At 42.2% G+C, this 13,104-nt stretch overlaps 1 protein-coding gene across 2 annotated transcripts in view; it reads left to right on the top strand.

Moving 5' to 3' along the window:
• Window positions 1-13,104, top strand: part of DERA (deoxyribose-phosphate aldolase) — a 58,855-nt gene that overhangs the window by 8,933 nt on the left and 36,818 nt on the right. For both annotated transcript variants that reach the window (XM_087873055.1, XM_034402887.3), the window contains exons 3-5: window positions 2,797-2,944; window positions 6,534-6,629; window positions 9,000-9,134. In XM_087873055.1, coding sequence (XP_087729181.1) covers window positions 2,797-2,944; window positions 6,534-6,629; window positions 9,000-9,134 — 379 coding nt within the window. The remainder of the gene's footprint in view (window positions 1-2,796; window positions 2,945-6,533; window positions 6,630-8,999; window positions 9,135-13,104) is intronic.

Below are 13,104 nucleotides of genomic sequence, written 5' to 3'. Positions count from 1 at the left end.
AATAACTTTCTAATTGATTTTTAAAAAGCTATTCGTCCTACCGCCTCTTCAGTTCAAATTGATTCTTGGAACAGTATTCACTGTGTTTGTCTTCACAACTCATCTTGCAAACAAGGAGACTAGAATCCCCTTTCTAGCTGCTAATTGTATGTTCTTTTCTATTTCTTATAGATAACACGGGGATTCAACTATTTATTTATTTATTTATTTATTTATTTATTTATTTATTTATTTATTTATTTATTTAATTGGATTTCTATACTGCCCTACTCCCGAAGGACTCAGGGTGGTGAACAGCCACAGAATAAAACACATAAATACAAAAATTTAAAATAGAATAAAAACGAATTAAATAATTTGGCTGAGACAAATTTATATTACCCAATAATTTAAAAACAAATTAAAATTTACATTTAAAAGGGGAGAAGATTTAGGCCAGGCCAGCTTGATGAAATAAGAAAGTCTTGAGCGCGCGACGGAAGGTGCGCAGATCCGGGATCCTCCGTATCTCCGGGGGGAGCTCGTTCCAGATCGTAGGTGCCCCCACAGAGAAGGCTCTCCCCCTAGGGGCCGCCAGTCGACATTGTTTGGCTGACGGCACCCGGAGGAGCCCCTCTCTATGGGAGCATACTGGCCGGTGGGAGGCTATTGGTGGTAGCAGGCGGTCCCATAGATAACCAGGTCCTAAGCCATGGAGCGCTTTAAAGGTGATAACCAAAACCTTGAAGCGCACCCGGAAGACCACCGGGAGCCAGTGCAGCTCGCGCAGGAGAGGTGTTACCCTTTTCTACATTTTTTTTTAAAAAAACCTGCTTTAAATCAAAACAGAAAAAAGAATTGCACCCTTTTAATAATGGTGTGGAGTAGGGGAATAAGTTGAAATCTCTTTTTCTGCTTTCAGCGGTGGATTGATACCAGTAAATATACAGGGTACCCAATGATGTTGGCATATACATGTCTTAAATAATTTGACCATTGTTTATGCAAAGCCAATATTTACTACCGTACTTAATTTGTGACTTGTTTAAAATCAAAAGCAGGCAGGTTAGAAGAAGGAGAAATACAGATAGACTTACAACTGTTCGTTTAATGACCATTCAAAGCTACAACAGGACTGAAAAAATGTGACTTGTAACTATTTTTCACACTTAAAGACTGTTGCAGCATCGTGATCAAAATTCAGACGCTTGGCAACTGATTATATTTATGACCATTGCTGTGTCCTAAGATCATGTGATCCCCTTTTGCGAACTTCTGACAAGCAATAGGAAAGCTACATTCACTTAACAACCAGGTTACTAACTTATCAACTGCAGTGGTTCACTTAACTGAGACAAGAAAGGTCGTAAAATGGGGCAAAATTCACTTAACAAATGTCTCACTTAGCAACAGAAATTTGGGGCTCAATTGTAGTCGTAAGTCGAGGACTGTTGTGACCTAGGCTTACTGAGTTATTAAAACACACGAGTAGTCCCAAAAACCTCTTTTATTGCAACAGTTGTGAATTACTTTCATTCACAGCTGAGTCCTAATTAGTTGCAAAAAGTCCTTCGGGAGAAGTCCTTCGGAATAATAACCAACCTTTATCTCCCTTGACATGCTGCCAAAGACCTACTTGGCAAAGCCACACGGAGTCTAGAATCAAACAGAGATGCCGACTGGGAACAAAAGTAACAACGTTGCTTTCCTGCAAAGGGCCCACGTGCCTTTGCTCCTCTTTTAAGCCTTATGGGAGGGGCCAATCATCTCCAGGCCTTACTCCCGAGTCGTCCCTTTTGTTTTAACTGTTTTGCCTTCTGGCAGCTCTGCGCATGCACGTACTAGGAATAGGCTCCTCCTGTTCCTCTGCCTCTCTGCTGTCCGACTCTGGATGCTCCGGAGTCTGCGCATCACTCCCAGATGGCCCTGGCCCCATCTCTGCCTCTGATGCAGAGCCCTCGTCCGGGCCTTCTCCAGACTCCAGGACTGGCCCATGTTCCTCCTCAGCCTCCTCACTGTCCAACTCCACTGCCAGCTCCGCAGGCTGCTGGCAGACCACAACAAGGACTGCCGGTATAACAGATTAGAGACTGCTATTGGACTAGGACTGGGGTAATATCCGTGTTTGTGTCTATTCTTGACCATGAAAGACTTTGAATCAGTTCAACTCACAGTTGTGATGTTCTGGAGAAATAAACAAGGGAAGCCACCATGCAACCTATGGTTCTTTCTGTGGTTTATCTGGGCTGTGAGAAATCTTAACAACCATCAGATGGTAGCAAAACCCATAGAAAACTCTTTGCTGCCCTCTATTGATCATCTGTGGTTGCTCTAATCAAGGGTCCAACCACAATTACCAGGTAGTCCTCGAATTATGCATACAGACGAGCCCCAAACTTCCGTTGCTAAGCAAGAGAATTGTTAAGTGAGTTTTGCTCCATTTTACGACCTTTCTTGCCACAGTCGTTAAGTGAATCACTGCAGTTGTTAAGCTAGCAACACGGTTGTTAAGTGAATCTGGCTTCCCCATTGAGCTTTGCTTGTCAGAAGGTTGCAAAAGGTGATGCCGCATATGAACGCACTATTTAAAAGAGATTATAAATACGTGCTAGTTGCCCAGCATCTGAATTTTGATCACGATGCTGCAACAGTCTTTAAGTGTGAAAAATAGTTACAAGTCACATTTTTCAGTCCTGTTCTAACTTCGAACGTTCACTGAATGAACGGTTGTAAGTCAAGGACTATGTGTACCAACCATGTATTTCAATTGCAAGGACATTTTTTGATCATGTTGGTGTGTGTGTTTTTAAAATGAAGGCAGCTTGGCTATTGAGAGCCGTCACCTGCATAGACCTCACCACCCTTTCTGGAGATGACACCCCATGCAGTGTTCACCGGTTGTGCCACAAAGCCAAACATCCCATCCGAGAGGATTTGTTACAAGCCTTGAAAATGCACGATAAAGGTACGTTGTGTTTATGGAACCTTGCTTCTATCCAGTGGTGAAATGTAAAATTTGTTACTACCGGTTCTGTGGGTGTGGCTTGGTGGGGTGGGTAATGTGACTAGGTGGGCGTTAAAAAGTTTTTTTAACTTTTAAAAGCATTTTTTCTACAACCTCTTCGGCCGAAGAGGACTTTTAAGAGGCTCTGACCATCCCAGCTGAGTTGCCTGATTGTCAGGCAATTGACACTTTTGTTTTCTTTTAAAGACTTTTTTTTTTTTGCTTTTAAAAGAAAAAAAAAGCCTCTGACGATCAGGCAACTCAGCTGGGATCATCAGAGATTTTTAAAAGCATTTTTTAACAACCTTTTCGGCCAAAGAGATTGTAGAGAAAATGCTTTTAAAAGGCTCTGATGATCCCAGCTGAGCTGCGCGATCGTCAGAGGTTTTTTTTTTTTTTTTACTTTTAAAAGCATTTTTTCGGCCGAAAAAAAATGCTTTTAAAAGTGTAAAATAAAGCCCCTGATGATCGCGTGGCTCAACTGGGCATTGGGGGGGGGAGGGATTTTTGCTACCAGTTCTCCGAACCACCCGCCACCATTGCTACCAGATCGGGCGATCCGGTCCAAACCGGGAGCATTTCACCCCTGCTTCTATCTGGGTAAAGTGTACTGACAATTTTGAATGTCATTGTCCTTCATCAGACAAAGAGAAACAAGCTGAGTAGATAAAGCTAAGTTGGCAATGTGATAGGTAATGTGAAAATGGAAGAAAAAAAGGAAAAGCATATTGCAAATTCAACAGCACAAGAACAATTGACTCAAGACCAGGGGTGTCAAATTCGAGATCCATGGGCCACATCCACTCCACGGGGTGCTTATACCTTGCCCTTGGGGCCAGGCTGGAAATATCAAAGGACCGGACTGTAGTGCCTCTGCCAGCCAAAACAGGCTACCGGGGGGGGGGGGGAGAAGGCTGCGTGTGCCCCCCACCCGGCCCGTTTTCGGCCTCCTGCAGCACCCTGCCAGCCAAAAAGACCGCGGGGAGGCTGCGTGAGGACTCTGTGCAGCCTGTTTTCAGCCTCCACTGCCTCCTGCAGCACCCTGGCCAGCTGAAAACGGGCCGTGGGGGGCCTTGCGAGGGCCCCACGTGACCCCACCGCACCATGTTTTGGCCAGCAGGGTGCTGCATGAGGTGTCCACCCATCCCGTCCTGTCTCCTCTCCCTCCCCCCCCCACCAGCCCGCAGAGGAGAACTACAATGCTGATCTGGCCCTCCAAGAAATCTAGTTTGACACCCCTGCCCAAGGGGAACAAAAGTCTTCTTCAAAAACAAAACAAAACCCCAAAAATAAAAATGGCAGGAAGATTGCTTGGTTTTGCTTTTTTTTTTCCGTAGCTTCCTCCAACACTTTCAAGTGCTGGATGAGGCTAAGTGGAAGCTGGGAGAATAAGCAAAGCACTTGATCAAGGTAAATGGTGTTCTTTCTTGTCAGGTAATGGAAATCGCATTAAGGAACATTAGAACTACTTTGCACAGGCTTACAGTGGATCAATCCCAGCAGTGTGGCATAATCACTCTTCAAGCCATTCCCCTGGCATGAAAAATTCCCAGTGCTTGAGGTCCTGATAAATCTCAAACATTACGGATATTGCCAAGAAGAAATGTAGAATAAGAATAAGAATAAGAATGGAATGGAATGGAATGGAATAGAATAGAAAATACAATGGAATGGAATGGAATGGAATGGAATGGAATGGAATGGAATGGAATGGAATGGAATAGAATAGAATAGAATAGAATAGAATAGAATAGAATAGAATAGAATAGAATAGAATAGAATAGAATAGAACAGAACAGAACAGAATAGAACAGAACAGAACAGAACAGAACAGAACAGAACAGAACAGAACAACAGGAGAAATAGAAATAGAATAATAACTTTATTGTCACTTTGAATGTACACCAATGGGCATACATTAAAGTGAAAACTGAAATTGTTCTTAAACCTCTAAAGTCATGGGAATTATCCTCTGGATTTTAGTTTAAGTTACAGCCATGATAGGACAAGCTTGGTCATGTGAGTTAATATTCCAATTATCGACTTGCACGTTGAACAGATTCACATAGGGTTTTGTTTTGTCTATGGAGATTCTCAGTCATTCAGGTCATGGTTGCCCCAAAAGTGCTTTTATTTTTTCAAGAGGCAACTGGACTTTCTCGTTTTTCTTTGAAGACGTTTCGCTTCTCATCCAAGAAGTTTCTTCAGCTCTGACTGGATGGTGCGGAATTTTTTGTGTGTGAGAACATCTGAATGATCGCCTCCAAAATTCTCCCGCTCTTTCAAAATAATGTTTAACTTTACTGCCTTTACAATAGTCGGGAGATTACTTCGAAGGCTTTCTTTTAAAAGGCAAATTAAATGCTAGGGTCTCCTTCCCAAGCTAGATTGGTTGATCGTGGACTCTCATAATCCCTACGTGGATGGGGATTTGGGTGGTTGAAGTCCATCCATGCAGAGTGCAAAATTAGGAAAGGCTCTATTGGCGTGAACTAGGTTAGTGGACAAGAGTCAGATGAAGATAACAGAGGGGTCCATGGGACTTGCTGAGCTTGGTGGTTTTCTTGCAAACGTTTCAAACTGCATTACTGTTTGGTTTGGTGGCTGCAGTGCCTCAGATAGAAAGTCCATACAGAGAGAGGTAAGGACAGCCAAGAAGATTATAGGAAGCTCGGCTCCCATTATTTAGGATACTGCTTATAAACGCCATGTGCTTAGAGCTCAAAGCATTGTTAGAGACCCCGCACATCCACTTTACGGTCTGTTTCTGTTGCTCCCCTCTGGGAGGAGGTTTCAAAGTATCGCTAGCAGGACTACCAGATTCTGTAACAGATTTGTTCCCTATGCCATCCGTTTGGTAAACTATCAAAACTAGTTTTTCTTGCCATGTACTTTTATACATCTGAACTAGATTGTGTTGTTTCTGTGTGTCATATAATATATGTGGGTATCTATCTACCTACCTACCTACCTATCTACCTACCTACCCATCCATCCATCCATCCATCCATCCACATTTTTGTCATGTTTATGTAGTGTATATTGGTAGGGGGTGGCCCTTTGAGATCTGTATCAGGGATGGGTTTCTACTGGTTCGCCCTGATTCGGGCGAACCAGTAGCAGCGGTGGGAGGCTCCGCCCACCTGCCCAGGCATCATCAAAAATGCTCTGCGCATGCGCAGAAACGCCACACACTCATGAAGTGAGCACACGCGCACATGCGCTACTGATAGCGAACCGGTAGCGCCGGGATTTGAATCCCATCTCTGATCTGTATGTAAAGAAATTTCATTTTAATGTATGCCGATTAGTGTAAATTTAAAGTGACAATAAAGTTATTCTAAGTCTTAAATCATTACCCAAACAAGACAACATCATCATTGCTCAAGCAATGCTTGAGTTCTGCTGATGTTACCTATTTTGGGTAATGAAACATCCGCAGGAAAACAGACAAGCTCAGAGAGCACCAAGAACCCTGCATTTCAACGCTGAGCTACAAATATTCTCCTTTATTGAGCATAACAGAGTCTTGATGATGGTTCCTTTCCAGGCATCACCACAGCAGCCGTTTGTGTCTATCCGGCTAGAGTAGCCGATGCAGTTAAGGCTCTCAAATCTGCTGGCTGCCACATCCCAGTAGCTTCAGGTAAGCTCTCCGCCTGAATTTCCGCAGGGGCGATTCAGAATCAGATGCTCATTTTATTTATTCGTTCATTAACGTTTCTGTCTTGTTCTTCACTGATGAACAGTCAAGATGAGCCTGGTGGCTCAGCAGACTGATAGCATTGTGATTAACACCAGCTGTCTGCAATTACTGTAAGTTCGAATCTCACCAGGCTCAAGGTTGACTCAGCCTTCCATCCTTTCTAAGGTAGGTAAATTGAGGACCCAGTTTGTGGGGGCAATAAGCTGACTTTGTATAAATATACAAAAGTATGAAGGCTATTGCTGAGCACATTGTAAGCCGCCCTGAGTCTTCGGAGAAGGGCGGCATATAAATCAAATTTAAAAAAAACAAAAAACAGTCCCACGTTGTCGTGCCACGTATTACTAGAAACCAGCCTTGATACAGTTCTGCATTAAAAAGAAAAGTTGATCCCTAACAACCTATGATCAAAATGAATGAAATGAAACGAGATGCACGGATAGTCCTCAACTTACAACCACAATTGAGCCCCAAATTTAATGTTGCTAATCAAGACATATGTTAAGTGAGTTTTATCTCATTTTACGAGCTTGCCGCATTTGTTAAGTGAATCACTGCAGTTGTTAAGTTAGTAACACGGCCATTAAATGAATCTGGTTTCCCCATTGATTTTGCTTGTTAGAAGGTCACAAAGGGGATCACATGATCCCAGGATTGTGCAACCAGCAGGCCCTCTCTAGGCGGCCAGACCCGATGGTCAGATTTGCTGGTGTCAATTTATTCATGATATATCTGGATGATAGCTGTTTAAAGGTAAGGTTCAGCTCATGCTACTTTCTGCATGAAACAGCAGTGCTCTATATATTTTTCTTTACTACTGAGACAGAGGTTGGGTTTCAGCAGGTTCTGACCAGTTCTGGAGAACCAGTAGCCAAAATTTTGAGTAGTTCGGAGAACCAATAGTAAAAATGTTGACTGGCCCCACCTTTCTCTGCCTCCTGAGTCCCAGCTGATCGGAAGGAAATGGGGATTTTGCAGTAATCTTCCCCTGGAGTGGGGTGGGAATGGAGATTTTACAGTATCCTTCCCCTGCCACGCCCACCAAGCCACGCCCACAGAACCAGTAGTAAAAAAATTTGAAACCCACCACTGTATTGAGGCCAATGTTATTGGATGCTTACTCATCAACAATTCAGTCGTGGACAAATTTAACTTGGGCTTGATTTGCTCCGAATGAAGGCAAAGTTGCATGTCCCAAAGATAAAGTTGCAGGATCCAATCTGGGTCAGTCACCGGGACCAGACTTTCGGACTCGTGCTGGAGCCCATCTTCAGGGAACTTCTCCCTCACCAGAATGTGGTGAACTGCTCCAGAATTGCTCCATTGGGATCCTCACAGAGACTCCAAACACTACTTCAGAACGTTCATACTATTTCCAGTTTGGTCAAGGAGGGTTGATGTATTGATGCTATCTTACTATGAACCAACGGTTGACATCCCATAATGGTTTCACGTTAAGCTACATGTTAAACATCTAGCCTTTGGAGTGTTCTGCCCCAGCTACGGACCCCAAAGAACGCAGCACACACAAACGCTATACAAATCTTATTTTACTCAAATAACTTAGTCTTTATCAACCAAAGGCTGTTAATAAACTATCTTAACAGCCTACCAGAATTCTAAGATAAGGTAATCACAGTCTTACTAGAGTTGGCAGAAAGCCCAGAAACAATTTTGCAGAGAATCCAGACGCGAAGGAGATTGAACTAAAGTTGTTCCCTACAGCTTGCTGCAAGCAGCGTTCCTCCTTAAATAGGCTAAGGGAGTGGCCAATTAGTAAGGCCCAAGCCTTACTCTCGAGGAGACCTCCTCCTGAGGAGCCACCACTCCTGCCTTTTGGCAGCTCTGCGCTCCCGTGCATTGAGAAGAGGCTCCTCTTCTTTGTCTTCTTCACTTAAAGGAGGTTTTGAAGGCCCTGGCTGAATCCCTGCCTCTGGCACCACATCTTCTCCAGCCTCCTCACTGTCCGACTTGAGCACCAGCTGCACAGGCTGCTGGCGCAGCACCACACCAGCCTCCTCATTATCGGAATCAGCTACAATCTGCACAGGCCACTGACGGGCCACAACATGGAGTCCCCCATGGACTTTACCATTCCCTGCATTGATTGAGGCTGCCCACTCAAGTAGCGGTCAAACCACTGTAAAATAGTGTTGTAAGTCTGGTAGCCTGGAAGGATACCATGACTGATGGAATGGAAAGCTGCTGAGAGATCTAATAAAAATCCTACATCTAACTCCTGATATAGAATATTGCCACTATTTTAACATCCATGATGTATTTAACGGATTTTGTTTTTTCTTTTCTTAGTGGCAGCTGGATTCCCAGCAGGACAGACACCTCTAAAAACCCGTTTAGAGGAGATCCAGCTAGCTGTGGAAGATGGGGCCAAAGAGATTGATATTGTCATTAATCGAACCTTAGTACTGACAGGCCAATGGGAAGGTGAGCATCTGCATAGTCCTAAAATCAAGATTCTAGGGCAGACTCTCTTCATTCCCCTCCTCCCCGCAGAATAAACCAGGCAAGAAACTCAGCCATGATGGCACAGTGCCTGCTTTGGAAATAGCCTTATTTTTCTAGGTAGTGGCTACATTTTGGGCAGAAAGAGAGACTTATAAGCTCTTAGGAAAATAACTCAGGCATTTTGTTGACGGTAATGTACCAAGAGTTTGCAATCCTATCCAGAGTGTTCAAAACTTCCAAGCGATTCTTCAGAAATTTTGAATCTCCTTGTCAGGCCTGGAAGCCATCTTTTACATTGGGCCTTCAGGCCTGCCACATTTTCTACTGTGGGAAAATGGGAGGGGGGATTATATGGAGTAGGGGAGATATATAGTCAAAATAACATTCCTTTCTCAGAGAGTCAAGGACGTCTTGCCCTGGCACCTGGAGTCCGGTGACTGGGAGGCATCTCCAGTTGGGATGGTCCCCGATTGGGCTATATGATATACATGTGGGTGCTGGGCAGGGACTTGAACTTTCACTTGGGTGGGGAAAACCTGGAAACTTTCAGATTCGGATTTTCCCAGTTGTGCCAATATGACATCTCTTAATAAAATGAAACTTTGAGGAATCTCGAGCCTCAGAGTCTTCCGTCATTGGGGGTGTCACTTGAAACCCTGGCACTCCTTTTTTGCACGCTGGTAGGTGGTTGCCTTTTTTTAAAACCTAAATTTGTTTACGGCTGTTATAAATTTTGAAAAAAACATCTCTAGATATTGGGTTTAAAAAAAAAAACCCAACCCTTTCTGCAAAGCTATTTTCTGAAAATTCAATCCTTCCTCACTTTTCTCTAAATTAAGAGCAGGGGTGAGGGTGGGTGGGGAAAGAAAACTATGTGGGGTGCTATTGCTCTAATTATTTGCAACAGAATTGTTAAAAAGAATTCAAAAGAGGTTTTTTTTTTGGTTTAGGTGGTGTGTCATGTTAAAAAAATAAAAGTGTGCTGGATTCTTGACAACAAAATCTGTATTTTCTAATTGGTTTTCACAGAATTTCAGGGCACGTGTGGTACTGTTTAGATTGCTGTGGCTAGTTGTCTCCCCAGAATGCTATTAATTAGTAGATTTAATAGCATTTTCCTCTGCATAGTAATTGGGTTTTCCTTAATGTACCTTGAATGGATTGCCTGAAAGTGCTGACAGAACTCCAACAACTGGATTCTGTGTGGAGAAAAAAGGGATGCAATTAAACATCCTTGCCTTAAAACACAACTCCCCCTCCTCCCATTGTTTTGGCTGAATGATACAGTGCTGATAACCTCTACCTTTTTCATACAGTGTTTTTACTATGTTTGTTGGCCAAAAAGACTTCCAAAGTAGGTTACAAAACTCAGCTCTTGCTTTCAAGGTAATATTTGTTGTGGCCCACCAGCGGCCGGCGGAGCTGGCAGCAGAGTTGAACAGTGAGGAGGTTGGGGAGGAACATGGGCCAGTCCTGGTGGCTGGGGAAAGCTCGGACGAGGGCTCTGCGTCAGAGGCAGAGAGGGAGTTAGACAGCAGTGAGGCAGAGGAACAGCTGGAGCCTGTTCCCAGTGTGCGCATGCGCAGAGCTGCCAGAAGACAAGAACAACTAAGAAAGCAGAGTCAACTTGGGAGTAAAGCCACACCTTGGAGGTGATTGGCCCCTCCCATAGGAAACAAAAGAGGAGCGAATGGGGAGTGGGCTTTTGCAGGAAACAATTCGTTTGTTCCGTGACTCTGAGAGACTCTGTGCCAAGTTTTGCCTTGTACTGCGTTTGGAAACTAGTTACCTGGCAGCTTTCTAAGCGAGATAAGGTCTGTGTTGATAAACATTCCTTTGAAAAACTGTTTGGACAGGCTTTGCTGACTGTGAATGAAAGGAATTCACAGTCGTGTAAATAAAAGAGGTTTTGCCAGGACCAAGACTTTGTTTCCTGCTTTTTAAGGGAGCCTAGGTCAGAACAATATTTAGAAGAAGGCAAGTGAGGAAAGAGGAGTGGGGAGGGCAGAAATTCATACAACCTATACTTTGGCATCCAAGTGGGAGGAATACAGATTGTCTTCGACTTAACGACCACAGACCAACATTTCTGATGCTAAGCGAGACATCTGTTAAGCGAGTTTTGCCTCATTTTACAACCTTTCCTGCTGCGGTTGTTAAGTGAATGACTGCCATTGTAAAAGTTAATAACATGGTTGTTAAGTGAATCTGGCTTCCCTATTGGCTTTGCTCACCAGAAGGCCGCAAAAGGGGATCACATGAGCCCGGGAGACAGCAATCATCATATATCTGAGTCAGTTGCCAAACATCTGAATTTTGATCACATGATCATGGGGATGATGCAACGGTCTTAAGGACTGAAAACTGTCATAAGTTTTTTTTAGTGCCATTGTAACTTCCAACGGTCACTAAATGAACTTCGTAAGTTGAGGACTACCTGTAGTTCAGCTTGCTTGGTGGAATTGCTCCAACTGAGTGTGATTTGAGAGAGGCAAGGGGCAAGTAATTTCTCAGTATAACTACCATATTTTTCTGACTATAAAACGCACTCCCCCCCTCCAGTGGAAATTTTTGTGCATCTTACAGACTGAATATGGCCTGTTTTGGCCTCCTGAGCCATTTTTGGTGAACACAGGACGCACAGGGGGTTCAGGGAGGGCGAAAACGGGACGCGCAGAGGCCAAAAACTTTTTTTTCTTGTTTTTCTCCTCTAAATCTAGGTGCATTTTATAGTCCAAAAAATACGGTATTTGCTTTGTTTGCAATTCGGAGCCTTAAAACAGCTATTGGGTTTTCCTCTTTCTTTATCACTTTCATTGGAAATGGCTTGTAAATTTTTTTTTGAATATTAAGGATGACGAGTTTTATTACACTGGCTGACTTTCCTCCAAACTGACATTGAAATAGGATTTACGTAAGTTTAAAAGTTAACGAAAACTTTTTTTTAGTTGAAAATAAGCAGCAAAAGGGTGATTAGAATGTTAATTTTGGAAAGTTTTTAAACAGACTAAGATAGACTAGACACAACATTTTGAAAAAATAAGAATGCTTTCTGCAGTTCGTTTAAAATCTTATTAAAAGTATGTGAAGATTTTCAGTTTAAGCGCAAAAAGAGTTTTAAGAGTTACATTTTCTCTGGGAAAATGTTAGATTAGAGAAAAATTAGAGAATTAAATTAGAGAAATTTAGAATTAAATTAGAGAAAAAACATGGTAAGAGGAGATTTTAAATGTTGATTACCAGAAGCAACCAGGAAAAAAAATTATAATTTATCATAATGTATTATTATAATTAATGGAGAAGATCCGTCAATAACGAATGAGGAAAAATATTTTAACTCTGGAAAAATGCAAGGGATATTTGGCAGGAAAATATTCAGAAGTTTCTATTTAAGATTGTCTCTTACTATAAAAATAGGTTTAAAAGAGGAGAGAAGAGGATGCAAGTGAGAATCAGTCTGTTTTGGCATGGATTTAAAATTGACAGGATACAAGAATGATATCAACATAGATGTTATAAAGGTCTCACAAATTAAATCAATGTTTTAATAGCTAAAATACACACAAGTAGTAAATCAGAAAGGTGACTTTGAATATATTCAATTCAGAAAAGTGACCTGGATAACTTTTTTATTTTGGACTTACAGAAGAGATATTTTACATCTCTGAAGGGGTTCCTGAAAAAAGATTAAAAAAGGAAAAAAACAACATTTCTGGAATACTACTTAAAAGGAATAACCATCATGACTTTTAAAAGTAAAAATAAGATATATAAAGTTACTTTCTTCAATCAAGGTTAAAATGTATTTGATGGTGTTTTTTTTTTTTTCAAGATAGCTTTTAATGAGTTTTTCTTGACCAGGATTAAATGATGAAGCTTTAAAGATTTGTCTATAGATAAGATATGATAAGAAAAGATTTTTTTTGTTGTATTTTTAGAGAGAGTGATA

The sequence above is a fragment of the Pantherophis guttatus genome, chromosome 7 (assembly GCF_059756535.1).
Source record: "Pantherophis guttatus breed Tessera chromosome 7, ASM5975653v1, whole genome shotgun sequence".
Lineage (NCBI taxonomy): Eukaryota > Metazoa > Chordata > Lepidosauria > Squamata > Colubridae > Pantherophis > Pantherophis guttatus.
Note: the sequence above shows the minus strand (reverse complement) of the source record. Positions and strands in the feature narration are given on the sequence as shown.